General features: G+C 36.6%; 1 protein-coding gene across 4 annotated transcripts in view; it reads right to left on the bottom strand.

Moving 5' to 3' along the window:
* Window positions 1–26,740, bottom strand: part of RMDN2 (regulator of microtubule dynamics 2) — a 48,459-nt gene that overhangs the window by 19,644 nt on the left and 2,075 nt on the right. For all 4 annotated transcript variants that reach the window (XM_064648565.1, XM_064648564.1, XM_064648567.1 and 1 more), the window contains exons 3-7: window positions 20,679–20,874; window positions 19,562–19,664; window positions 17,379–17,439; window positions 6,944–7,019; window positions 5,179–5,256 (exon numbers count right to left, since the gene is read on the bottom strand). In XM_064648565.1, coding sequence (XP_064504635.1) covers window positions 5,179–5,256; window positions 6,944–7,019; window positions 17,379–17,439; window positions 19,562–19,664; window positions 20,679–20,874 — 514 coding nt within the window. The remainder of the gene's footprint in view (window positions 1–5,178; window positions 5,257–6,943; window positions 7,020–17,378; window positions 17,440–19,561; window positions 19,665–20,678; window positions 20,875–26,740) is intronic.

Raw genomic sequence — 26,740 nt, 5'->3', positions numbered from 1 at the left:
ACACCAACTAACTTTATTAAGCATTCTCTGTGTGTGAGCAAGCACAGGGAACACAAACCCTGGTTGGCATGCTCTAGTGTAGCACAAATTTGACTTCTACAGTAAAGGTTACTCCAATAGTGCAAAGTATATCTGGAGGTCCATACAAAAGCAAGTATAAAGAGAGTGTAACTGTCATCAACTACAGTGGAACCGTGATTTCACTTTAATGCATGTTCCAAAAGTGGTAAAGGACAGCAGAAAGTAATAAGAAAAACAGCTACTGCAGCAAGTAATAGCTACAACAACAAAAAAAATTAAAGAATGAAGACTGCCTTTGCCCTACAGATGATTTCCAAATGTTGAGTGAGTTTTGGTTTTTTGGTCTCCTAAACCCTGATGTCAGTCCTGCCAGCAGCCTGAAAATTCACAGGAACACTGTGTTTCCACAGAATATCAGGTTTTAATGTATTGGGTCACTCATTGCTACCCAGCTGCCATACAAAGAGTTAGTCCCACTCAATCAAGAGTGAGAAAAAAGGACTGAGGGACCATCAGCCAACTCCTGAACTTCCTTAGGACTGGAGAGGAGTGGGCCATAATGATAGCCTGGCCTCTGCCAAGGAGAGGAGGCCACTCTTCAGTATCCCAAAGCAAACAGAGATGCTTGTCTCAACCAACCTCTCCTATAGATCTGCCAAAGAACAAGATGTCATCCACTTATTCTACCTAAATCTCCATCAGTACTAGAGATGGAAGAAAGGTACCCACAGAGTTAAACTGCAGCTGAACATGAAGGTCATATTTAGCTCTCTCCTATCAGGCCTCTTGTTCCTCTGAAGACCAACGCAGAAACACGGTTCTCCCCTAAATATTGGGAAAATGGATTTCCTAACATCCCTTTCTCTTCCTTAGCCTAAGATCATCAAAAATTATATATATTTATGATTTGAGAAGTACATATATACAGTGAAACACTGGCTGGGGTTTTGTCTTCTATTTGTTTTTTATGAGATGCAAACCCTGTCCAGTAACAGTTCTTTTCAAATTCAGGATGTTTGTACTGAGGAAACTAATCCACTTGGATTAAAAAGTCATCCAGGACTGACTTTCAGCCCTATAGGATATCCTCCTCCAATGCTTCCTTGCTAATAGCTCACTGAAGACATATTACACAATTACCTTCCATAAAGGAAAATCACTCCATTGATCCAGCTTCAGTAAAATATTAATGACACCTAATTAAATATCCCAGAGAGTTTCTTTTTCTTTTTCATTACAATATATTAATTTAAAATTGTATTAAATAATTTCGCAATGTTTTGACTTCTGGAAGAGATTAAGTAACAGGACACCAGTTTTAAAATACTGGCTTCCAAAACAAATATTCTCTTTCTTGCCAGCTGAAAAACCAGGACAGTCTGCACAGGCATTTAGGTATTTATCCAACTTGAACTGGGCTTTTCACTTTCCAGTAAGGGAAGCAGACTTACAGAGCATACAAAGGAACTGGATCTATTGTTCTCTGATGTAACCCGAACAGATACTGGGATACACCAGAGACAAATCCAACACATGGCATGTAACCTGCAAAAAGAAAATCCCGAGAGATCTCATTTTTAACACCCTACTAGCGTTTACCAGAGACTCTGATCCAGTTTCACAAGTATATGCTAACTGTTTTGTGCCTGTCCTGTAATGGCAAATAGACATAAGTCTTAGCTAGATAGTACTCTGTTTTATAAGCTATTTGAAACATTAAAACAGTAGAAACATACCCCACCAAAATTATAAAGATTTATCAGATAATTGTGCCCAAAACTCTATGGAAGTAAAACTAATTCCTATATGCACCATGTACCACAGATCCATTTACTTCTGTATACACAGCAGGTCTCACAGGCAAAATTTTACCCATCATGACATCTATGACATGACTGGTGAAAATCCTGCCTATCTGATTGTGATACCAGATGTAATTTTCTAACACTGCTGAGATGATTCTATGATCTTTCTCTTTTGTATAGCTCTACTGACTTTATAATGGTTAGAGAAATAAGAAACAGCAAAAATTGATTTTTAGACAAGGTGGCGCACAACTGTCACTGGCTCTGCATCACAGACAAACCCCAGCTGCTGTGAGGGCAGTGAAAATATAGCTCTTCTTTCCTGCTGGAAGGTGCTACAACACTGCTACAACAGCTTCACTTCTGGCCTAGCAAGAATAACTGACGAGTAAGAAACTTCGCAGTGCTGAATCACTGCTCTTTGCAAAGTACTGTGTTACACTGAGGAAGGTGAGAAATGGCAGTCAGAGCTAAATTCTGGCAAAATTCCACAAATCAAATAGTTTTTACCTGTACAGTGTGTAGTCTCCGGATATAGATTTCAGCCTTCAAAAAATCTCCATTTCCCTCCACTATACATTTTACCTAAAAGTCTTTTCAACCGATTTTCATTTGTGAAAATGAACTGTAACCCCGAGTTACACCTGAAGCATCCCCTTTTACAATCCCTTATGTAATTCCTAATTTTTTGAGTTTGTCATCCCAAAAAAAAGTGCTAGATGATAGTAATAAGATCCTCTAACATGAAATAAGGAGTGAATGGGAAATATCTGACTGTATTAGGAAGACTTAAATACATTTCACAGAAGTGTTACCAAAGCCTATAAAGTATCAAACACTAGTTATCTTTTTTAACTACACTGCTTCAGTAAAACAGTATGTGATGAAAATTAGACAAAAATACCCTTGGAAGCAATACTTGAGAAAGAACAAATATTGGGCCAATCCTAACCTGACCCTAAAGTCAGGTAGGCTAAATGTAAAAACTAACCTTCTTGCCTCAGTCATCCCTTTTTCTTCTTTAATTCTCTCACATCAGACAACACAACCTTCCCAGCCTCAAGCACAGTGCGACTGAACATTAAAAACAGAGGGTCTAAGAGGAACATTTATCACTCCAGCTACAGGTACCTGTATAGAGGAGCGATGAATCAATTTTTCAAGCGCTCTATCATAATCTATACCCTGACAAAGTATTTGGAACCAATGCCACAGCCAACAGTCTTTTTTTGGGATAATTACCACAGCATGAAACACCACAGTCTGCAGAATAGGACCAAGGAATTTGGCACATTTTCCACAAGCTCCTACGACTACCTATAACATACACATGGCCCAAACCTCTATTAGTGGATCAGCTCAGAAACCTACTCATATAGTCTGGTAAAACTAATGAGAATATCACTAACCTCACTGGGCCATGATTAAGATTCAGCTTCTATAGTAGTGCCTCAAAACTAATGTTTTCAAATGACCTCATTCTGCCACTGCAAGTGTGCAAAGACAGTAAGATTTTAAGAGCTGACGGCCCCAGAAACCAAAACAAAATGTTATTCAGTCCTATACTTGCATTTATTTGTACTACAAAAATCTCTTCTGTGTGTTTCAGGTTGCTATTTTGTAATGGCAGTCACAGAAAACAAGAATTTTAAAAAAGAAGAAAAAGCGAAATCTGAAATCAGTCCTTAAATATTTCAGTGGCTACATCTGTTTAGGTAGATTATTTCACTTAATGAAATGCAGGTCAGGTCATTACCTAAAGCAAATGCTAATATATAGTTTTAATGTTTAGTAAGGAAGCCCTGCATAGATGTTGCAAGTGTGGAACATGAATTTGTAATGATACAGTACAACAAACCACACCTATTACTCAGCCAGGAAGTAGTGATTATCATGACAATGGAACAGGAGTAACAAAAAGTCCAGTGAGAACAAAGTGAAGTATACTGAAATTATATGTCTCCAAAAAGCAGCAGTTCGCATGAGAAATAACCCATGAAAAACATCTGGGAGCGTTTGACATAAATGGAAGCTGCAGTTCAGATGTTGGACACAGCATAGTACAAAAGCACTAAACAATCACTGGTAAGACAGATGCTCCTGAGAGGCAAGACAGCAAGCATACTATAGTACCATCTTCACCAACTTATTTTTGCATAGGTAATGCTGATATTCAAGAATACAAAAAGAAAAATGCCAAGTTCTTTGAAAAAGTTGGTGTCATTCCTTACTCAAATCAAAGGAGAAGAAATATAGTTGCTGAAAGCTCTTTTAAAGTTAAATATATAATCTGAAAAAAACTGCTGAAAGATTACTTTGCATTAAGTCCTGTTGCAGATAAAGACAAAGTCTGCAACGTATCACAACAACTCCTTCTTTACAGTTTGCAGGCACTTTGTATTGACTAGCATTGGAAGTATCCACAAAAAAAAGGCAGGACTGGCATTCACTGTGCTTAGCAGTTATTATTCTGAAAAGTCTTACAGTCATCTTTTACAGCATGGATTATGGAAGAACAATTTCTTCTGACCAAGGATTCCTCACAGCACCAGAAATGAAGCAGTAATGATAGCCAACTGATCTCTCAAAGATGTGGGCTAAGAATAAGACAACTCTCATAGTAAAGCACAAGCATAATTTTTCTAAAAAACTGATTAACAGCTAAACTTGTAAACCAATTATTTTATTTTTTCTTATATGAATACTTATCATCATGTAATCCATTATAATATAATATAATCTTTATAATATATAAATAAAAATATAACTAAAGTAATCTTTAAAATCACCTGTTGTACTGGCATGACACAAATTACATCTCTTGCAAAACTCTTTGGTGAATTATGGATTTTTATGCCTGACTCTTTCTTGTGACATTCTCTTGGAATTTACCAAGCCAGTATGGTAGCCTTGCTGCCACAGACCTAATCCTACAGCATCTAAGTGCCTTGCACTTAAGTTATGGATGGAGAATACAGTAACTAAAAGGCTATGTTAGCAGCCCAAGGTTACCCCAAAGGTTTGTAGCAGAACAAAGAACTGAAATCAAGAGACTGCCCTTCCTCCCTTCCAAACATCAGTTACTTTTCATTCATGCATTCAGGTAAAAAACTTGAATGCAACAACAAGGGACATACAAGCACAGCTTACCTATCTATAGTACAGGATAAGTGCTGATAGCAGCACACTTCTGGTAGTTGATTCGGGAAATGTAAATGTCTGCTTCATTTAGCTCAAAACACCTACTTAAATAAACACTTACTTTGTCTTAAGTCCCAATATTTAATCACAAATGCATCATCATTTTTCAGTATACTCAGTTCATATATTAGATAAATAAAACACAACTTACTGAATAACACCATCTTCCATTGAGGTAATATAAAAAGGGATCTTGAGGCTTAAGTTCAATCGCCTTGTCTAGATGCTCCTATTGGAAAGAAAATTAGTATCCCTTTAGATGTTTGTTTGACAATTGTGTTTACTTTCTAAGTAGTTTGCTGCAAGTCAGAAACAAATTCAGTAATTCTCTTCTGCTGCAATTCTTTTCTAACAACCTAAAAATATATTAACTAGCAAACCCCTTCCTCATGGAGGGAAACCACAAACGAAATTATTTAGTAAAGTTGCACACAATGCAACAAGGTATGCCATATTTAGAACATGACTAAGCAACTCTAAAGTTCAAATAACTCAAGAACTTTTGTCTTAAGAAAAGCAACAACTTCAATTAAATTAACTTCATTTACAGTTAGTATTAGAAAAATCACAGACCAAATAAGTGAGGAACCAATTATTCTCTTTGATAGATCTTGTATGTCAGCACACATCACTGAAGCATAGTCTCTTCCACCTTAGAACGTGACTGCTCCAATGAAATGGTACTTGACACAACCCACTGTTACTATAATGTGAAATTCAAAAAATAAAATGGTTCTGTTCATAGTGAAACTATAAAACCTAGGAAGTATCTAATGAGGTCCTTCTTCCAAAATAATTTTTATTACAGGTCATGAGTCTCTTTATTTCCCTCTTTAATTTACTAAAGAAAGCTCTTATTGCTCAACCTAAGTTTGAAGAAAAAATAAGGATGTCATTTCACCCCTACCATTTGCCTCTCAAAATAAATTTCACTTGAATCTTTCTTTTTCATCCCCCAGATATCTTTCCAATTCAGCCAGTCACAAAAATATTTGAGTTATACAGATCTAAGAGACTGTTACGCTATCATTTTGTCCACAAACTATTGAGATAGGAGCTACGTTTTCATACTACTATTTTCCCAAATCCTTAACATTTCCACACAATTCAACAGATTTCAGTATTTACTAGTGAGGAGGAAAATCTCCCTGAAAAGGCTACTGCTCATACCAGGAACTCTTAAAACTCAGCTGCAGTACTTATGTTATTTGTCATTATCCCTTCGTTCCCAGCTTGTCCCTGTGCTTGGGGCTCAGTTCACTTGGCACAGCTCAGATGTAATTTTTGCTCTCTCACAGGAAAGCTCTGCCACACTCCAAGTCCTAACACGGACATGATGTGACAGGAACCCAGACCAGGCATTCCCCAGGAACTGGAACATTGCTGCCTCTCACTGACACCCAGAAAGGGGGGACACCAGCTTGGAAGGCAAGGGATGGATGGAAAGTGTCTAAGCAATGCTGAGGACAAGGACGGGGAGAGTAGCACATGTAACACAAGTAACTAAATCTAAAAAACACAATTACCTTTGAAAGGACAGTGTTAAAAAATATATTACTTAAGGGTGACATGAAGGATGATTGCAGAACTGTGTTAGTTGATCACTTACTATTTCATATGTTTTGATTTTCTAAACAGAATTTTTATTCCCTTTTCCTCCCCCCTTTGATTACAAAATAAACCAGAAATCTTAATGCTGTTCCCAGAATCCTAGCTCAGTTCTTATATTGTGTAAGCATATAATCTATTTGCATATATAAAAATAACTTTTTTGCTTTAACTTCAGCACCAAAATAGACCTGTGAGGCTGAATTACTGTGTTGGAAAAGTCTGTCTTTGACACTATATAAGGAAATAACTTGAAGGAATAGCTTTAAAAAAAAAAAAAAACAACCCCAAATCCTACAAAAACATACCTTAAAGAGATAACCATTCCTGATTTTGTTTTGTACACTTTCAAACTGAGACATATAGCCACACATAATTGCAAACCTGAGAGGGGAAAAGAAAAACACACACACATACTTTTTGTGATTTAAATAAACCTTTGAATTAAATTACAAAATATTTCAATACCTAATTCACAGATTAACACCTGGGGTTGTTTTCCATCTCGATACTGGATGGAAGTTTGGCATAAGCTATACATATTCAGGAGCAGACGAAAACACAGATCAAAACAAAATAATAACGGAAACAAGAAGTTTAAATGACACTATCTGGGCTGTCAGTGAAGTGAAAAACCAGAGATTTCTCCTCTCATATTTCTACCATATAGTTCAGAGTATGACACTTCCAGACTGGCTCTACCACTGTCAGCAGTTTGACACATTGTGCTCTGCACTGTACTGCACTGGGAACATGAACACCATCAGCTGCAGAACCTCACCTGGGAAGGCAAATACTGGGGGTGTGCTCAGTAGGAAGCTGCACACACAAAATGTTCACAGCTGTCTTCTACCCTTTTCAAGCACCTTGGTGCATTCCTGCACTTCTGGCATTCTTCTAATATCTTCAAAATTACCTAAAAACATACACACATGTTCTGCTCTAAGAGGATCACTACTGCTATCACTAGGTCATTATTATTTCTATTATTATTACTATGATTATCGTAAATTTGGGAGACTGATAAAAGAAATGTGAGATAATTTCTATATAATATTTGTATTGTTAAGTAGGTATAACCGAAAATATTTTCAGAGGTCCCCATCTATAAAGATTCAGATCTCCTAAGCAACACTACTGTTTTATTGACACTCCGTCTAAATTTCTATTGCTTTCTTCCTATTACTTTAACAATTACAGAACCTCTATGCACAAGGAATCTCTTGCACAGACATCAATTGTACTTTCCTTGGATCTATTTTCATTGGTATTAAGACAACTTTGTATTTCTGTATAAAACTAACAGAACCATCAAAGAAATAGTTAAACAGTCAAAACTCATGTACATTATTTTTCTATTTTTTCAGAATTTTGCTTTTTTACTAAATATTTTACAATGCAATACCAAATCAAAGGAAAAAATAATCTTAGAAGAGGGAAAGCCAAAGACCAGAGGAAAATATGAGTTATGCAAGAAGCTTATTGAGTTAATTATGGTAACAGAACCACAATCTGTATGGCACACACAGGTTTTAAGCATTACTAAACATCAGCTTTCTTGAATTTCTTTATATAATGTAATTATTCAAGCTCCAGTGAATCCTCATTAAAACATCAATTAAAGAAATTATTTTATTGCTTACAGTTATACCTAATGGTTTTAAGTTAGAAACACTCATGCTAAAGGTCATTGCATTTTTTGGTCAGCAAGTGTTCCCAGGTAAGGAACGGAGTCAGCATAACAACAGCAGCTGAATTTGTAAGAGCTTCAGACAGACTGTCAAACACTGTTGAGCAGGATGTATGTTGTGACCAATGTGCACTGGACAAAATCCAGCTAATGGCAGCTCTACTGCTGATAGAGCCGCAGTAGAAGCACATTTTGTATGGGAATGAGCTGCAATTGAGGGAAAAAGCAAGGGGTGGGGGTCAGGAAAGTTCAGGTATTTAGAAAGAGGGGGAAGGTACTGAAAACTTCATTAGGTTTAAGTAACTCAGGCAACATTGCCCCTATTCCCTTCACTCATTAAGTGCTAATCAGATAAACTCAGCATACCATAGCTAAACGGATTGCTGCTACAAAAGAAAACAATGAAAAGCGAACAAGCTAATCCAGCATCTTGCAGTATTTCCCTGTCTGTGCGTGACAAGAAAGAGGGCCTTAGTTTAAACTAGTTCAAAGAAAAATTTCTACTTACAGCTAAAATCTCTGGGGAGGGATATCCCAACAAAATTTTCAACATTAGTAGTAAGCTAACCTACTAACTTTAAATATGCATTACTTTTTCAAGGAAAAATTAAAAATGTCTTTCACATATTTGTCTTTTTCTTTTTTTAAATTTTATACTTTTGAACTAGGCTAGCCAGCCAATTGATATAAAAGAATTATTTAATTTTTGGCATTTAATTTTCAAAAAAACCCAACACCCTAAAGCAAAGAAAACAAAAAAGTGTCTTTTGTTTCCAGAAGATAATCTTTAGACACTTTAAAAATTCTTCAAAGAGTTTAAAACACAAAGCAAACTTTATTTTCAGTGATGCAAAGTCTAACGTTAAACATAGATTGGTTTGGGTTGTAAGGCACCCTAAAGATCATCTAATTCCAACCCCCTGTCTAGGGCAGGGATACCTTCCACTAGATCGGGTTGCTCAAAGCCCCATCCGACCTGGCCTTGAACAACTCCAGGAATGTGGCAGCCACAGCTTCTCTGGGCAACCTGCTCCAGTGCCTCACCACTCTCACAGTGAAGAAAATGATCAGAAAAAACGAGGCAGGAGGTAGAAACGCTTCCATCTGTTCCTTATTCTTTGCCGAATGCCGGCCTCAACCCTGCCACTCCCTGGTCACCTGCCCCATCTCGTGGTGGCAGGGGGGAATACTAAAAAATTTATCACAAAATAACGTGCAAATACCCTATGAAATGGGTAAAACGCACATGCATTTTGGTAGAGCAAGTGATACTGCCTCTCCTCACTACCACTGCCTGTCTTACAGACTTTGAATATCAGGGTTAAAATACTGTTTACGGTGCCTTCACAGAGAAAATGAAAAAATCATACCAGTGAAGAGCTGCAAGGAATGATGTAACTGCTGAGCTAATGCTACTCCTGGGTAACATAAAAAAAAAGCCCCAGATACATTCATGTAGATAAACACAATGATCATTACCCCATTAAGGCAGACACAGTACTTGGGTTGGCATAAAAAACATCTTATTCACAGATGGAAGAAAAGTTACTGAACGTAGTGTAGAGGCATACAGGTCAACCATCCACAATTAACACTCCTTTAATAAGCACAAACACAACCAAAGAAACTCAGTAATAAGTCAGTATAATGTCCTTTTGTTAAAAATGTTGTAATTGAAACTCAGACTTTCAAGAAACTGTAGCTGACAGAGAAGGATACCAAATGCCTACATGGCCCTCATGCAGAGGGGTCCAGATCAAAGTGACTTAACATTTTCCCTTCTGGTGTTCCAGAAATTCTGTATGTATTCAGGTAAGGTAAAACTGTAAGGGGCATACCTTATCTGTTGCAAAAGGGAGAGCAGCATGTTTTATCAACTCGATTTGAATCTTAATATCAAAAATGCTACCAACACACAAGACTCTGGCAACTACAGCTTATTTCATAAGAGACGGATTTACAGAAAAGATTTTGAAGTCTCAAATCCACAATAAGCCACACTAGGGAACATGAATACAGAAAGTTTTACCTTTTCCCTGATAAATCTCGCAGGGCCAAAATCAGAAATAACATGCATCTTCCCAGGCTTGTTCCTCACTCTTCTATATACCCTTTCATATATCCCAAATCTAAAAAACCCTCTTATGTCATGTAGACTTTGGAAATGTGTGGGTACAGGGCTTACATTTCGAAATCTAGATCTCCATTTTAACATCCTAGTATCAACAGGAAAGTTTTTCTCAATTGTAAATGGTAAGACTTTGCCAATTGAAGGAGAGTTTGTGATATTTACCAATATCAAAGAATACAACTCGTCTGTTCCATAGCTGTTTTCCACTCCCTCCTCTTCATTCGAGAAACATTTAACATGTAAGGTAGTATAAGCAAAGACTAATGTGTGGGTAGCACACAAAAGACCCAGTAAAAAGAAAGCTCATTTTCATCCCAGTTCTAAATGTGTTCTTAAGTCCCCTCACCTCCGCACGGCTCAGTCCTGTGCATGCCATCGCTTCTTAGCCATCCACTCACTCACTCACTCACTCACTCACTCACTCACTCACTCACTCACTCACTCACTCACTCACCAGTTTCACACACTTACAAATTCTGACAGTCTCTGCAAAGTAGCCGGACTTCTTTTTAACATGATTTCAATGAGATATCAATTTCAATGTAGGGAGATTTTGCAACTTAAGTTACTGATTATGACTCTGCTGAATAACCCTTTCTGAGATCACAGTTTTACATACTTTAAATTGTACCACTTTCCTGCCAAGATACTTAATCTATAAAATTGCAACTGAGTTTAGATGGAGAGGTAGAGATGGAAAGATACCACCATCCTCCTTGGGGTGTGAGTGTGGAAGAAGTGGCTGAGAATGTGTAAGACTGACAACACACAAAGTAAGATGCGCCAAGGTGTGAAGCTAAGTGTTCAGGTGGGTTTTTTTCATGGGGATTCCTTCCCTTTCCCTTTCCCTTTCCCTCCCCCTTCCCTTCCCCTTCTTGGAATACAACTGAGTCTATATTGTAGAAATTGGCAGAAATATAGTTTTCATATTAAAAATTTACCAGAGCACTGAAGCTGAGGTCCAGGGAAACATCAGATGTAGCTCACAGTTGCTTACGTGATACTTGCAAAAACATGAGAAACAATCCCCTATTTTGGTTAAAAAACCCTGAAGGTAAGGACGTTCAAGAATTCTGGCTTAATAATTTACTGTATGTATACCATGCCAGTGTTAATGTGTATTCACAGAAGTTCACCAGTAGAACATGTGGATGCCATATTCTGCATTTCTTAGGCTGTGCAACCCAAAACTACGTTAAATTTCTGTGTTGCAGAAATGTAACTTCTTGTTTTATAACAGACAGTTGTTATAGATAGAAATACAATCTTGAAGAAATTAGCAGGATAGTCTTCACAAATGTGGAAACAGAGTGAAATAATAGCTTTCAGAGATACTAACACAACAATTTTCCTTGACAGACATGTAAAAGAAATCACTAGGTTGCCAGTTTTATTTCCTCTGTGACCATTCTGGCAAAAAGCTTGTAGTAAACAGATCTTTTTAAATGTCAAACCTACCTCCTCTGCACTTGCATGAGGAAGCTGCAGTGTTTCACTGATCCACTTACTACAGAATAAGTTGCAGCTTTTCAAAAATGGCTTCTGGATTTGAAATTTTAAATTATTTTTACAAAAATAATTAAGTATTTAAAAGATTATTGACTACAATTAAGCTATAAAATTTCTTTGGTCTTCCCATGAATCAAATACAGGGCAAATAACTAACTGGAAACCTTGCATTTCTGCACAAACTATCAATTTCTGAATAATCAGGCTGCATGACAGAGACAGATGCTTGTGGCTTGGAAGTTATCTATTTTTTCTAATTCTAACTAAGGAATAATTAGGGGAAGCAGGTTTAAACCTTCCAGATCTCTTCAAAACTCTTGAAGAAAAAACAGCAACAATCTCCCCCCAATATAAAAGCTCACTTGTTTTGCAAAACTATTTTAAAGTGATTGTTTAGTTTTAAATAAAACCCCTATTAACATGCACCTACATATTGTGTTTTCTGTAACTGTAAAGTTGTAAAACAGCACAATTATAATGCCAATTAGAACACTGAATTGTTCACCCAGCACTTCCAGTTAAAATCTCAATGATAAAGAAGCTCCATGATCCAAGATGAGCTGTGAGGATTCACAGCTGTCATTTTGGAATCATTGACCCACAAACCAAATTTGTTTGAGGCTTGGAAAACACAAGAAGATCTGCAACTGGCTGATGTCAAATTCTGCATGCAAATTCTTTGAAAAATTTACACGTGCTGAACAATGACACAAATCACTCTAGAATATTTACTCTGCCTCTCTTCAGCATGTTCGTCCAAATAATAAAAAGTTACAGCTATGTTTTTCCTTTCCAGTGTTGCCATTGACTTCAGGTTTTTTTGAATGGTGACCTCTAAAAAACTGAAGGCAACTATGAGATTATACCTGGATTCAGTTGTAAAAATTATTTGCAGCTGCAAAATGTCATTACCAAAACTAACTGACTACTTAAAGATATTTTGCTTTCTTCTTTCTGCATATGTTTTATCAATTTTAATTTGAGGATGAATACTGGTTACTTGTCAGTATTCTGATCAGTAAGTCAAACAGTTTAAGTGTTGATATATTTTATGATACAATTTCACAAAAAAATATAGGTGATATACCAAGAAGATACATGGCATCATTTTGTTCTTAACTGAAGTAAATATGAAAAGTAAGGCAAGACAGCTGAACTCTAGGCCTGCATTAGCAAGAGTTTGCTCATGGAACCATTTCACTAAATTCTCCTGGTGTACTCAAAAGGTGTGTTCTGTTTCCCAGAAACTTTATAGCAGTTTCACAAAACAGAAGAAAAATCTGTTCTGGAAAAGGGATGTTTTTGCCAATGTAACTCCATCTATACTAGGACAATTGTGTCTGTCAAGGTGTGACAAAAACTTATTTATGCAGTAAATAGAGCTTTCAAGCAGCAGGGATAAGCTTCCAAAAGAAACTTCCAAATAGGTCCATAGCCCTAATCCTTGCTTGACAGGTACAGTGTACATTTCTAATGAAGAAAATTAAATCATTAAGAAGTGTCACATTAGAAAAAGTTCTGTAGAAGTATTACTAAGAGATGATATTCAAAAGCACAGCTGCAAATGACCCTTTAGTCGTATCAGGGAATAGTTTCAAAGATTAATTCAACTCCAGTGAGGAACTCTCTATTAACTTAAGAAACCAAAAGCAATTGACTCTAAAAATGGAAACGAGCACACATCTAAGCTAGGGATATTGATAAGGCAATAGGAGGAGGTTCCATAAATACACCAGAAGGAAAAAAAACATAAATGAAAGTGCAGAACAATTAGCAATGAAGAAATGACAAAACATGAAACCAACAAGGCTGAATTTAATTTCTTCTTTGCTTATATTCCCCCTACTCCAGAAAGGTTAAGCGTAAGTAGAGAGCAAGGAACAGGACCACAAAAAGAACAGGCTATCATTTAATCCTCACTCATTTAGTAAGCCATAATATATTAAACAGCTTAAGAGAACATTGGAAATAATGCATGAATGGACAACACAGATAGCAGCTACACCAAACGTGAGCTAAAACCTCAGTTGTGCTGATTGGAAATATCAAAATCCCACAGAAATTATAAAGTACAGATCAGTAAGAAATCAACAAAAACTTTCTTCAGTCAAGGTCAGAAAACCAGCTTCCTTGTCAATACCTGATACAGACTGACACAGCCTTGCATGTAAAATGAGAGAACTGTCCATCAAACAGATGGGCTCTTCTTATGTAGGCTAAGATTATTTACCTTATACAGCTTCAGAAAACACTATTGGCAGTGAGATGAAAAGGAAGGATTTTGGTCTGAGATGTCATTACTTTCACACTGAGCTTGTTTTCATGCTGAGCTTCTCATCTCTGTGTATCCAATCTCCTGTTACATCCAGCAGAGAGACCCTGTTCAATCCTGATCAAACAGGATCCCTGCCTGGACACAGGTGCCTACTGCCACTGGAGATGCCCTAGGGTTTCCCACCAATTCCAGATGTTGGCCTGGAAGTGTACAGACCCACAAAGGTCCTGTGTGATATCTGCCATGCCATGCAAATATCCTGGCACATCAAATGGCACATGCTGCCTTTCAAGTCTCCATCCCCTGTAAGTGAAAGACAAGTACCTCACTCACATGTAGACACATATAATACAGTACATTCAGGTGTCAATCTGGAGCTGGGTACTGCCCTCTGTCTCTGAACTTAAGTGACCATCTGCTAGTGATCCTAGCATTTTTTGTATACATATTTGTTCTATTTTTTCTTTTCAGTCGTCTTCTCTCTTATTATCCTTATTAACTATGGATTTCATATTACTTTCACGTGTTCTTTAATCATGACTTAATTGTATCGCACTGTTTTCTGTTCACACACAGTCTTATCTATTTATGACTTTAGGCAAAATTCTGTTTCCATACAACTTTGAGAGCAGTTTCTACAGGGAAGATTCCCTGAAGTCTTATTTCCTGTTTACATGGATTAATGTGAAATAATGTTTAAATAAACTGGATAAATTTGCATTAGGCCCGACTCGAGCAATCCAGATCTGACATATAGCTGACTTCCAAAGTCTCCTGGGTAATGCAGCAAGCCCCAACAGAAAGGGAAAAGGTAAATATAGTTGCCATCTACAGAAACAAAGGAAAGGAAAGGACAGGGGTTACAGGGAAACCAGCATAACCTGAAAACATTCCAAGATAAATTATTCTCTAAGTGCATAAGCATACAAAACAGTTAACACAAGTTTTTTGTGAACAAGTGGTATATATAAAAAAATTCTTTTCTGATAAGACAAACAAGTCTGGAATATTAGAGGAATGTAACAAATACCTTGAAATTTATGTGGCCTTTGTCCTATCTGATGTTCCTCAGAAATTCACCCATGGAAATATTGTTTAGACTAAATCACCTGTTGAGATGGTTGCACAACCAGATTCATATGAACCTGAGCATCATTATAGGTGTCCCACAAAATTCAGTGCTGGGTCCATTATCTTCCAGAAATTTCACTAATGAAGTCAATGATTTTAAAAAACCCACACAACAACAAAACACTTTTGAAATAAAATTGTAATCTGGGAGGGGATGCATTTACAAACCTAAATGGCCTCAATATGCCTGAGAAATGGACTGAAATAAACGTGAAATATGTGTAAAGTACTCTACAAGGAATAAAAAAGAAAAAAAAACAAGTTACCAAAAAAAAGTTACAAAACAAGTCCAGCTGGTTAAGCAGTAGCACAGCAGAAAAGGATCTACTGAGACCACAGACTTAAAAACAGTTGTCATGTCAAACAAAAATATACCAATGTCCCTCTGGATCATGGAAGCTCATTCTGCCCAGTATTCAGAGCCTCAGTTAGATAAGCATAACCAATACTGGCATCACACTTTACAAGTCATGCATACAGTCAGAAAGATTTCAGAAAATAAAGTCAAGCAGATAATATATTCAGGAAAAAAAAATATAGGAAACTATTAAAATCTGTAGTGTTCATCTATACCATTAGAGAGCCACCAGTTAAACAATAACTGATAAAACCTTCACATTTACCCAGATACAAAAAGGATGAAAACTAAACCATACAGAAATCCATTGCCTGTTACGAGAAGCAGTAGATTACAAAACATAAGATTTTCCTCTTAAGTCTCTCAATTTGGCTTTCTGAGCTAACCTCTGGAACACATCTCCTCACACTCGTAGTTCTTCCCCTGCTAGATGTACCTGTCAGTACAGGATCTCACATCTGAAGTTCAGCAGACCACCTACATGTCCTTAAACAACATGTAAGGTTTTATCAGCACAGTTTCTGCGAGTGATGTTGTATTTATAACAGGATATTTTGTCAGTCTCGTGGGCTGAGGAGGAAGGGAGGGGCAGGACTGATACTTGCATGTGATTTTGTGGTGGTTTATACACACAGCTTTAGCTGAGATGGGCACCCCAGCATCACCCTGAAGAAGTGACCATGACTGTGGTCAGGCAAAGAGCACAAATGGCTGTAAATTGCTTTCAGAAACAGATAAACCAAGCCAGAGAGTCACCTAATTAAACGAAAAGATCTATGCCTAATCAAGTATCTAAACCTGAGCTAGCTGACGTGCTCCCTTCATTGGCAATGGAGATGTTGTCAACTGAACCTCAGGAGGAATTCATCTCACCCTCACGCAAGACAAAATGGGCAAAACTGACTCAGATGAACCGCACTCCAGAACTGGCTGCTTTCTTTTTGATTGTGAAAGGAACCTAAGATAAAACTCTTTGGTTTAGATATGTAAAAATTTAGTGAAATCCCACTCTATATATGTAACGACAAAAATAGTGAAGAACGTAGAAACAAAAATGGAAAGGAAAAGGTAGCAATATTAGAAAAGAAATCAGGAGCTCAGTAATATTTACTAATAAAATAGTAAGGTGAAGAACTATCAGCTAGAACTCAGTAGAATTATCCTTTACTTGATAATGTTGATTTGATAAAAAATATTTAAATTTGCAAAGTTTGTTAGCTCTGGCAAGGCCTATGAAATTAAAATAAGTGTCAAGCTTGCAGGAAAATTATATGATAAAACAAAAATTGAGAAGTTAATTGAAATTTCCATAGTCCTCTATATCTAATTATAAGAATTTAGATTATTACAAGAAAATGAAAGGACAAAATACATGGTCATGCTGAAGTATTGTTATTGAGTTGTTTCACATTCTATAGTACATACTTCACAGAATACTTCAATGTAATTTTTAGCTGTAACTGGGGATAATTGAGTTCCATAAAGTTATGAAAAAATATTAATGAGTAACTTATGAAATTGATATCAAACTGTAGTATGATAAATGTAACTTGCTGTGGGCACTATTTAGAGCCAAAGAAGGCTGGGGGGTTTGTAGGATTTGATAAATACACACAAGTTTTTAAAACTGCACACTTTCTCAAACTTACCACTGGTGACTCTCAGCACTCCCATCATCCAGCTGAACAGCCTTTTCAGCTTTAATCTTTCCTGTAAAAGGAGTAGAATATATTAAAGGATTTATTGTACTCTTCCACTTGTTAGGTGTCTCCCAAGAACAAACCGACCTGATATATTCTAGCAGCAAAGAAGAAACTGCTTCCTGTTCTTAGAAACATTTAGATGGACAATGTAACATCCTGGCTTTACATCATTTACATTTCCATACATATATATATATATATATATACACACACATATACACATGCATACATCTATTTTTTTTTATTTATTATTATTTTTATTTAAATCCAATTCAGATGCAGTTAAATTAGGGAAGGATTGGATTGGACTGCCAAAGGAGACCATGTTGTCTGTAAGACTGCAGACTCTTAACAGCAGGTTGGAGAAGCACCTGTCAGAAGAACCAGCAAAGCTGTTTCCTGACTTGGGTACACAAATAAACTAGCTGAAGTTTGTTTCTAGCACAAAGACTTCCCTTAAGTTCCACTTAACTGACTAAAAGTTCCACTAACTGAATAAAGATGACAGTAGGTGATTTGATCAAATTCATGCTCCCAGTAAGAAGTTCAAATGAGATGCTTGCTGTTTGCAGAGTCTCAGCTGCAACCAATTAAGCCACACTGACATTTCTGTATTGCAAGTTAACTTCACAGGAACAAAGAATAGCATACACAGCCCTCCAACCCAGTGGAAGGAAAAATAACCACGAAACTACTGCCAGCTCCCCCGCAGCCTCAATCCCTCTGCACCACTTCCAAAAACTGAGATGAAAAAAGCTACCACCACCCCCGTTTCATGAAAATGAGCCAAACTAGGCTGGTTACTCAACACATAAGACCCACTTTCACTCCATCATTCTGTACCTCTCTGTCTTTTGCTATGCCATTATCTTCCATCAGCTGAGGCTACATGTAGTCACAGGTAAAAGCAAAGGCTCCAACAACAGAATTTACTGTTGTAATTTACTTTGTGTCATAATCCTCACTGCACTGTGAGATTTCCATACAAAATAGCCAAGTTCCTACTAAAGCAAAGACAGTATTGATTAAGTAGCTAAGGCAGTGCAAGTCTTCCTGAGTAAAGGAAGCAAATAAAAGATGGTAATAAGGAAGGAACAAGGAAGAACAAGTTGAGATTGGCTATGGAGTATGCAACAACAGCACAAAGACATGACACTGTCTTTTAGGATGACAAAGGGCATCCAGACTTCTTTGTCTGTGATGTTGTCAGTGCTGACAGAATAAAAAGCTGACAAAAAGTATCACAAAAGACAAAATAACCCAAACTTGGAATACATTTAAAAACCTCATTTGGTGCAGCAAGAAAGAGAGAGGCAATCAAGAAGCAAAAGAGAGAGAGAGAGAAGTACTTCCAGGCAAAAATAATTATTTTAAGCACAGTGCGTTGACTGAAGGAGAGTGACACAGGTAGAGAAGATGTAGGTTCTAATGTAATGAAACGAAGGTGGTCCAAAACGAAAAGGGAAACATAAACTGTACCTCCAGCCAATATGCATCCAGACAGCAAAGGAAAGGGCAATGCTTTTAAAAGCAACAAAGAAAAAGTGCTCTGAAGAAGAAAACCAGAACCTTGCAGAGATTAAGTTGTCAAACAGGATACATAGGGAGAGATGCCTAGAAGCAACACCAGTTGTCACACACTTCTGTTTCTGGTCAACAGTTTCTTCAGATTCACAAAGTTTCATCCCCACCCTCACCACAATATATGCAGGAGTGGTCCTTGCCACAGGAAAGCAGAAAAAAAAACCTTGACCCAACCTCGGCATTTATTTATTCTTCACACTCTCCCAAAGATGTAATTAAGAAACTGCTGACAGTATCTGGGGTTTTTCACATTCTGTATTCATCTGATTCTCAACAAAATACAGGATTTTAAGGCACTATCCAGAGGCAACAGCCTTCGATTACGATCCACAATACTTCTCCTTCACCAATTTTGGATCTCTCAGTGAGGAAAAAATGAACTGAAGTTGTATACTGTGGTAGTTTATTGCACAAAATATTCTTATTACAGTACAAATGCTCCCATTTATTGGATTGCAAATTCCTTTCACTGGAAAACTTAAAGTTTAAAGCATGTTTCACTACATTCAGATAGCATTCTACATAAACATTTTTCTTCTGCTTACCATCAATAACATAGTTCCTCTTCTCCTCAGCATCAGTAGTCATCTCAAACAGATCTCCATAAGCACGTGCAAGTCTCCACAGAAAGTCCACACAGTTTTCATACTGAAAGTAGACCACAGCTGCATAATTAAATTGATCAGAATGTGATTTAAACAGTTTACATTCATAATGCTTAAAGCAAGTTATCAGAACATGTAATAATTTTTTGTTTATTTTGCATCTATCTACATACTACTTTTAGTTTATGTGAGAACCAATTGACCAATTTTCATTAACAAAAGAGAACATAGCTTTTGGAAACATTCTAGGCTGTCTAAAGAGTTTTATTTTATGAATCAGGTTAATATGAAAACCTAAAAATGTAAATATAAAAATATAATATAAATGAATATAAATATTATTTTAAAATTTTTAATATAAAAACTTAAAAGGTAACCCAGGAAAGCACAATAGATCCCTGAATGAAGCGATGTGTGTTTTCTCTAGGGAGGACATAAGCACTACACTGACTCACAATTAATCTCTTATCTACCTTTCTGGGTATTCCAATATGTAAATGAAAATATAATCAGAACTAATGTTTGCCAAACCAGAAGAAAATGGTACCATGAATAAAGCACCGCACAACAAACCACCCTTACATTTTATTTGGAGTTACATATGTGCACAGTAAAGTCAAAGGAAAAATTCACATGAAGGATATCAGAGATAAGCAGACTAGATGCTCATAGTTATAATTTCTTGAGAACACTAGGTCTGCTTACTACTTAATTCCACAGGATTTTCTCACATAGACTATTCCAAAACCAGTAAAAGTAAGTATCATTTACATAGAAAAAAGCCCATCATCTGTCTTTGTTGCATGCAAGAATATCTACATCAAACAAAGCCTCAAAGTTATTGAGCCTGAATGGGATATGAAATTGTAGAACTTTCATGCCCACACAACACGAATATTGACACCATCTTGAAATATTGCTTTTTCACTGTATTTTAAAAATATGCTTGAAATTTCATCTTCCATTTTTATGTGCATTTTAAAGCTCATACTAAGTTCTTAAAAGCAGTGAAAAGCGTAAGTTAATAGCAACACAATATTAAGTTACCCCATAATACCTTGTTAGCTTTCTCAAGCAGCAGTCTGAAGCCCCTTTTTTTATCATCCTCTGAACCCTTGTGCAAATTGTCCACCTGTTGTAAAAAATTAAGTAACTCTTCTTCTTCTTCTGATTTCACCATGGCATCAGGTGGCTTCATACATCTCTTTTCTTCCTCAGAGTCTCCTTCAGAATCAGTATGAGCTGTAAGATAACTAAAATCACAGAAAATAATAACCATTTTTATATAAAAATATTGGCAAAGCATTCTTAAATTCAGAAGCAAAAATTTCAGAGCACAATTTATCCCAGTTGTCCAACCTTAAAGGATTTTTTTATTCATGGTATCAAGCTTATTATTATTATTACAAAAGCTTTACCTTCAAAGGGACAGTACAATCATACTCCAAACATAACAGGCAAGCAATTACCCTGTTCTGCTGCTTAATACTTCATTAAAAAAATGCAGGTACATATTAGAAACACGTAGCCTTGTGTTTCAAACACAGAACACTTCAAATCATCCATGTGTTTTAAGACATGCTCTGTAACCCTGAATAGGCCTCTTCAACTCTTCAATTTCCCTATTTTTTGAAATAGGAATGAGCTTACAAACCAAAATAAAAGTGCTATAAGAATCATTTATACAATATTTTGTTAAACACTTTTAAGATCTAAATATAAGCCAATATAAATAACACCATTCCTATCAATTCATTATTTCTTTTGAGCATTCTGAAGTTCAGAATATCTCAAACTGGGAAAGACCTTATATTAATTAACTATGCTTACTGCATAAGTACTCAGCACAAGGCAGTCAAGGACAAAGAAATATTTACAAAAGCATAAATACCACGCAGAGATAAGCAGGTGGCCTTACTGTCCAAAGTGATGAGCATACATTAGAGTACTCCAATTTCACAGAGGAGCAGCTGATGGCATTGTTTTTAAAAAGTAGCGTTTTGCTCATGTATGCACTAAAAATGGAAAGAAAAGCCTCATCTTCCCAATTTCCACTTTTGAAAATACTGTTCTGGGGAGAAATAATAACGTAAAGGTATTAGGTTCAGAGACTTTTTTTAAATGGTTACTAGGAGCACAAAAAGCATGGAATGTACTGCACACATTAAGTAACTGAATAATCAAAGTACGCCATGACAGTCAAAATATATAAAATCTGGGGTTTTTTCCGAAATAGAACCAGTGCAGAATGTTACTGGTGGAGGTTATTAATCCTGGCTTTTAAGTATCCCTTTTTCATTATGTTGTTTCCAGAAGTGTCCATAACTAACACATGAGCAGACACACTTTTAGCCTGCAAATGAACAAGTACAATGGCTTATCAAGGTACGGAAGTGCTAGATGTGGCATGACAGCTTTGCTGCAAATTTAACCCAGTAATATGGGAAAGAGCAGTCAAAAATACTTTTAGATAAAACAATACATACATAAACCACATGTGAATGTTTAAACTGAAAAACATAATGGAGCAGATCAGAGATAGGAAACTTCATAAGTTCCTACAGATTTGTTTTACATAATCTTGGTGGTGCTGAAGTTGATGACACATCCTATGCTGTATCCTGCAGAGACTATATTCAGTCACTGAACGTTTCTTTTCATTTTCAGAAGCATCTTGTTCTTCCATAGTTCTTTTGAAGTGGTTGCAGAGGTACATCATATATAGGCTGCATTTGTAAGAGCCCTAACTTTACCAAAAGTGCAAGGTATTTCTTTGGGAGTGGGGCCTTTTAGCTCCAGCACATAGTTCTATGATGCAAAGTATGTTTGGAAAGTATTTTTCCTCCCATGGTTTGGATGCCCCATTCCCTCTAATTAAAAGATAAATACATTGAGGATTTGTGCAATTACCAACCTAAAATAAGGGCACTAGACAATATAAAAGAGCAACAGCTAAGCAGTCAAGGCAATTTCCTTAGTTTCAGAAATTTGAGCACTGCCTCAAATGCTACCTAATCAGGTAGATATGAAAGTAAAGAATCAGTGTTTGGGAGTCAATGTTGATGTTGTCTTCTTTATCTTTGCTGCATAAACATCTGCTAAAATTCACTACTGTTTCAAGGTTAGATAATAGACAAAAGTGATTATTACAAAACATTACTCTCCCAGCAAAAACATAAAGGTCAAGGTTGGGCTGAAAGCCAAGCCCACTGGGCTGTCAGTCCAAACAAGCCCAGCAGAGATTTCCAGCAGCGCTGTATCAAACTGTCATGACCAAACATCAAATTGAGGCAAAACATCAAATTCATATGACATCAGATAAGTCATACGAGAGTATTTACTGGGAGACTCAAATAGAAAAAGTGTGAAGTAGGTCACTATCTTACAGAAAATGTGAACCCCTAAGGAGCTAATTATAAAATATCAAGGAAGAAGAATCTTTTAAGATCAGACCACACTGCATCAACCCTTTCCTCACCCCATCTCTCCTACAGAAATCTGATCTCCAGGCTACATTTGTGCTGAGAAAGAGCAAAGAGCGCAGGTAATTTCTTCTCCAGTCCCTCTCACCTCCACTGTCCCGGGAAATTCTCTCCTACCTCCTCTATTTATCTGCTTTATGAATCCTCAAAGAATTTAAATATGGAACAGACCATCTTAAACCTTGATGAGCACAAATTTCAACTTATTTGTTGATTGATAACCAACTTTAACAAAGCAGCTAAGTCTTACACATCTACTCATTCTAAAGCACTAAAAATCACTACTAACACAAACAGAAGTGGAGATTCTTCTTAACACAGTTTAAAAATTCCAGACATCTGTGGAATAATGACACTAATCCAAAAAGGAAATTAACACAAATCCAGGAAGAGTCGTTATGGTTTGTTTTACAAATATTCCATATAACAGAAATCTGCAATTTTACCTGGTGTTTTCCTGCAAGAGGTTTTATCAGATGATAAACAGAAAAGTGAGTATTTACATGTGATAAACACATTGATCAATATTTGAGAAAATGGAAGAACTTCTAAAAAATGTCTAAAGTCAGTGCCAACTCATTTTCACCTTTATTGCCAATAGATTTTAAACAGAAGAGAAAAACTGTGATAAGAATGTGAGGAGCAACAGTCAACCAACAGGACTCAGCTGTATCATAATGAACTGTTCAAAGATCAAAGAACAAATGGAAACTGTGCTGGGGACTCACCCCACTATGGTTAAGCAGTTCAGTAAATCCCAGCGCCCAGTACTGGATTAAAAAAAAACTGAGCTACAGGGTGCAAAACACCATTGTGGTGTAAATGCACTTTGGTGGTTCAAAGACTGAGTTGAATTGCCTGTAAACTGGTAGACACTGGGCCTAACCAGGTAACATTTGTTCACAACACCTCAGCTCTTAGACAGATCAAATATCATCTGTTGTCTCCCTGCCAACTTAGAAAAATCAGAAGCTGACACAAACACCGTCTCATCTGCTTGAGCCAATTCAAAAGAAAGGAGATTATATGTCACAGACTGATCTGGATCAAATTTGCACTGTATGCTCCAGCAAAGTGTGTAGCCACCCATAATGGTAAGAGGCCTTTGAGGAAAAGTTTGGCAAACTGGATTCTTAGGCCAACTGAAGGTTGCATTTGAAAGAAATGAGCAGCAAAATAAATTAAGAAATGCTAAGTGAAGTGATACACAGAAGCAGGCAAGGGAAACGTTTCTTTCTGTTGAATATTTAAACTATTTCAAGGAAAAATTATAAATAGAACATCTGTCAGAAAAGAATGTACTGTGGTGAATCTTTGTGGTGACTGATGCCAACTGCAATTTGAAAAGCTGGGACACGGGGCCAGATGAAGACTGGAGCCAAACATGACACCAATGTCAAGGGCTCATCACTGCCACATCAGGGAGGAAACAGCTTTAAAATCACAAAGAGGAGAATTCAGTGACACTCCATCTCAGGTGATCATCTAGACACAATTTATTGTATTTGTAAATGAACGAGAGCTTGTTACCCATTCTCAGTTGTTAAAAGTTCACTAGTAAATGATGGAAACTGAAACAAACTAGTAAGAACAGAACACAGAAAAGCACAGACTAGAAACTGCAGGCTCTTTAGCATTTAATGTCTCATCCATTCAGTGCACCTTCCATTTAAATTACCTGTTATCATGTAAAACTATAGCTCATTTATTAAAAAGCATGTGATATTTTTCCACTTACAGAAATATATCATTTTGAAAGGCAAAAATGCTTCTTTTCCCAAGGTGTTGAATACCAACAGTGACACTGAGAATATGCCCACAGCAGATCAAAAGGTGATATCAGATACTGTCAGCTTCAAATATTTCATGAAAAAATGAGGAAGCATTAAATGCTTTTCCAGAAGTTTACAAACCTTAAACCAGTATAGTCATCCAGCATAAATCCATAAAACTCTTCAGATTACTTTATCTGTCAATTGCCAGCATCTACCCATTTGTCAGTTAATACCAGAAGTGCTTAACACAAGCAAAATCCTATCTTCTATATCATGAAAATACTGCTGAGGCAGTGAAACACGTTGCATGTACTTTAGATGGAGTACACAAAGTGAAAAAGTGTTTTATCAGTAACAAAGAGCAAAATCATTTCTCTAGTGCACAATCTAGCAACTGAATGCATTAATGTGTATCAGAACAGTATAAAACAATGCACATGGTGTTATACCTACAGCACATGAAGTGGTGATGTACATTAACTGGAAAAAGAACATGTGTTGCTATTGATTCTCCTGGTAAGCTCTCACAGAACATGCATTACAGTCTTTAAAGTTACAGAAGACCCCAGAAAAAGCTATATACATTGCAACTGTACACACATTAGGATTAACAACCTATTTGCAAGAGGAAGAAAAAAATACAAATTACTTAAATTAAATTATCTTAAATTTAGAGAAGATATGCAAAACAAGAACATCAAGTACAAGGTGTTAGTAGGGAAAAAACATCTCTTTTCAAAAGGGATTGAAAAATAGCATTGGAAAAGCATATCCCCAAATGACTAACACTAACCTTGAACTATCTTCCTTCCTTATGACTGTACACAAATACTTGTCAGAGAAGGCCTCTCTTAAGGACACATTCAACGCTCCTGCACACTATAATTACTTGCATTGGATCATCACATCAGCTTCTTCGTCACAAATAGGAACCTGTTTCCTTGGTTTCTTTTCAAAGAGCCACACATCTCTCCTGACCAAAAAACGGGACTTTCTGAAATGCTAGGTGTGGAATATCCTCTATATTGCATCAATGGACTAATTATTCATAAACTGGTCCCTCAGTCTTATCTACATCTCCAAATATTTTAGGCATAGCATAAAGGCCTATGCAAACTAATCAACAGATAAAATAATCTGAGAAACTAATAGAACCAAAATTTTTCTACACCAGATGAAGGAGGAATATCTTTGAATAGTTCTGCCAATGCTGAATACTTAAAATAAAGAACTAGTTCATAGTAGAACTGACAGGTCTTAAAATATGGTACCAAATATAAGACTTGTGAAGCATGTAGGCTGGGATGTAACACAACAGGAAATTTTGTTCACAGGAAGAGAAAATGAATGTGGAGAAACTCCTAAAACCAGAATTCCATTAATTATTATATGCAGCATGTTACTGGCTTCAGAATATTACAGTTGATTAATATATCTTTAAAGAAAAAAGGTGACATAAGTAGACAGATGCTGCCTACGCAGACATGTAAGACACAGTGAGGAAACGGTTCAAAAAACTCAGTTGCTATAAACATACACTTATTAACTTGCGCATAAGCATCTAATCTGATTATACCAAAACAAAGTCATAATTACAGGAGAGTAATGTCATCACCATTTTTACATTACTACTGGAGGGTATATTAAGCAATGTTTGAAAAGACAAAAATATAGTCCCTCCCCCGGACTCCAGGTACATCTGATCCTTCAGTACTGTGCTGTATTGAGGCACAGACTCGGGGGGGGTGAAGCTGAGAAAAGTTTACTGTAATGAGTTGCTCTGTCCTTTGCAAAGGTCTGGTTTTTTCCAGGCCCTATTCCCCACAAGTACATTCCTCAACTCACAAGTGTAAAAGATCCCA

This window comes from Pseudopipra pipra, chromosome 3 (genome assembly GCF_036250125.1).
Source record: "Pseudopipra pipra isolate bDixPip1 chromosome 3, bDixPip1.hap1, whole genome shotgun sequence".
NCBI classification, from domain to species: domain Eukaryota; kingdom Metazoa; phylum Chordata; class Aves; order Passeriformes; family Pipridae; genus Pseudopipra; species Pseudopipra pipra.
The sequence above is the reverse complement of the archived record's forward strand: the minus strand, read 5'-3'. Positions and strand labels throughout refer to the sequence as shown.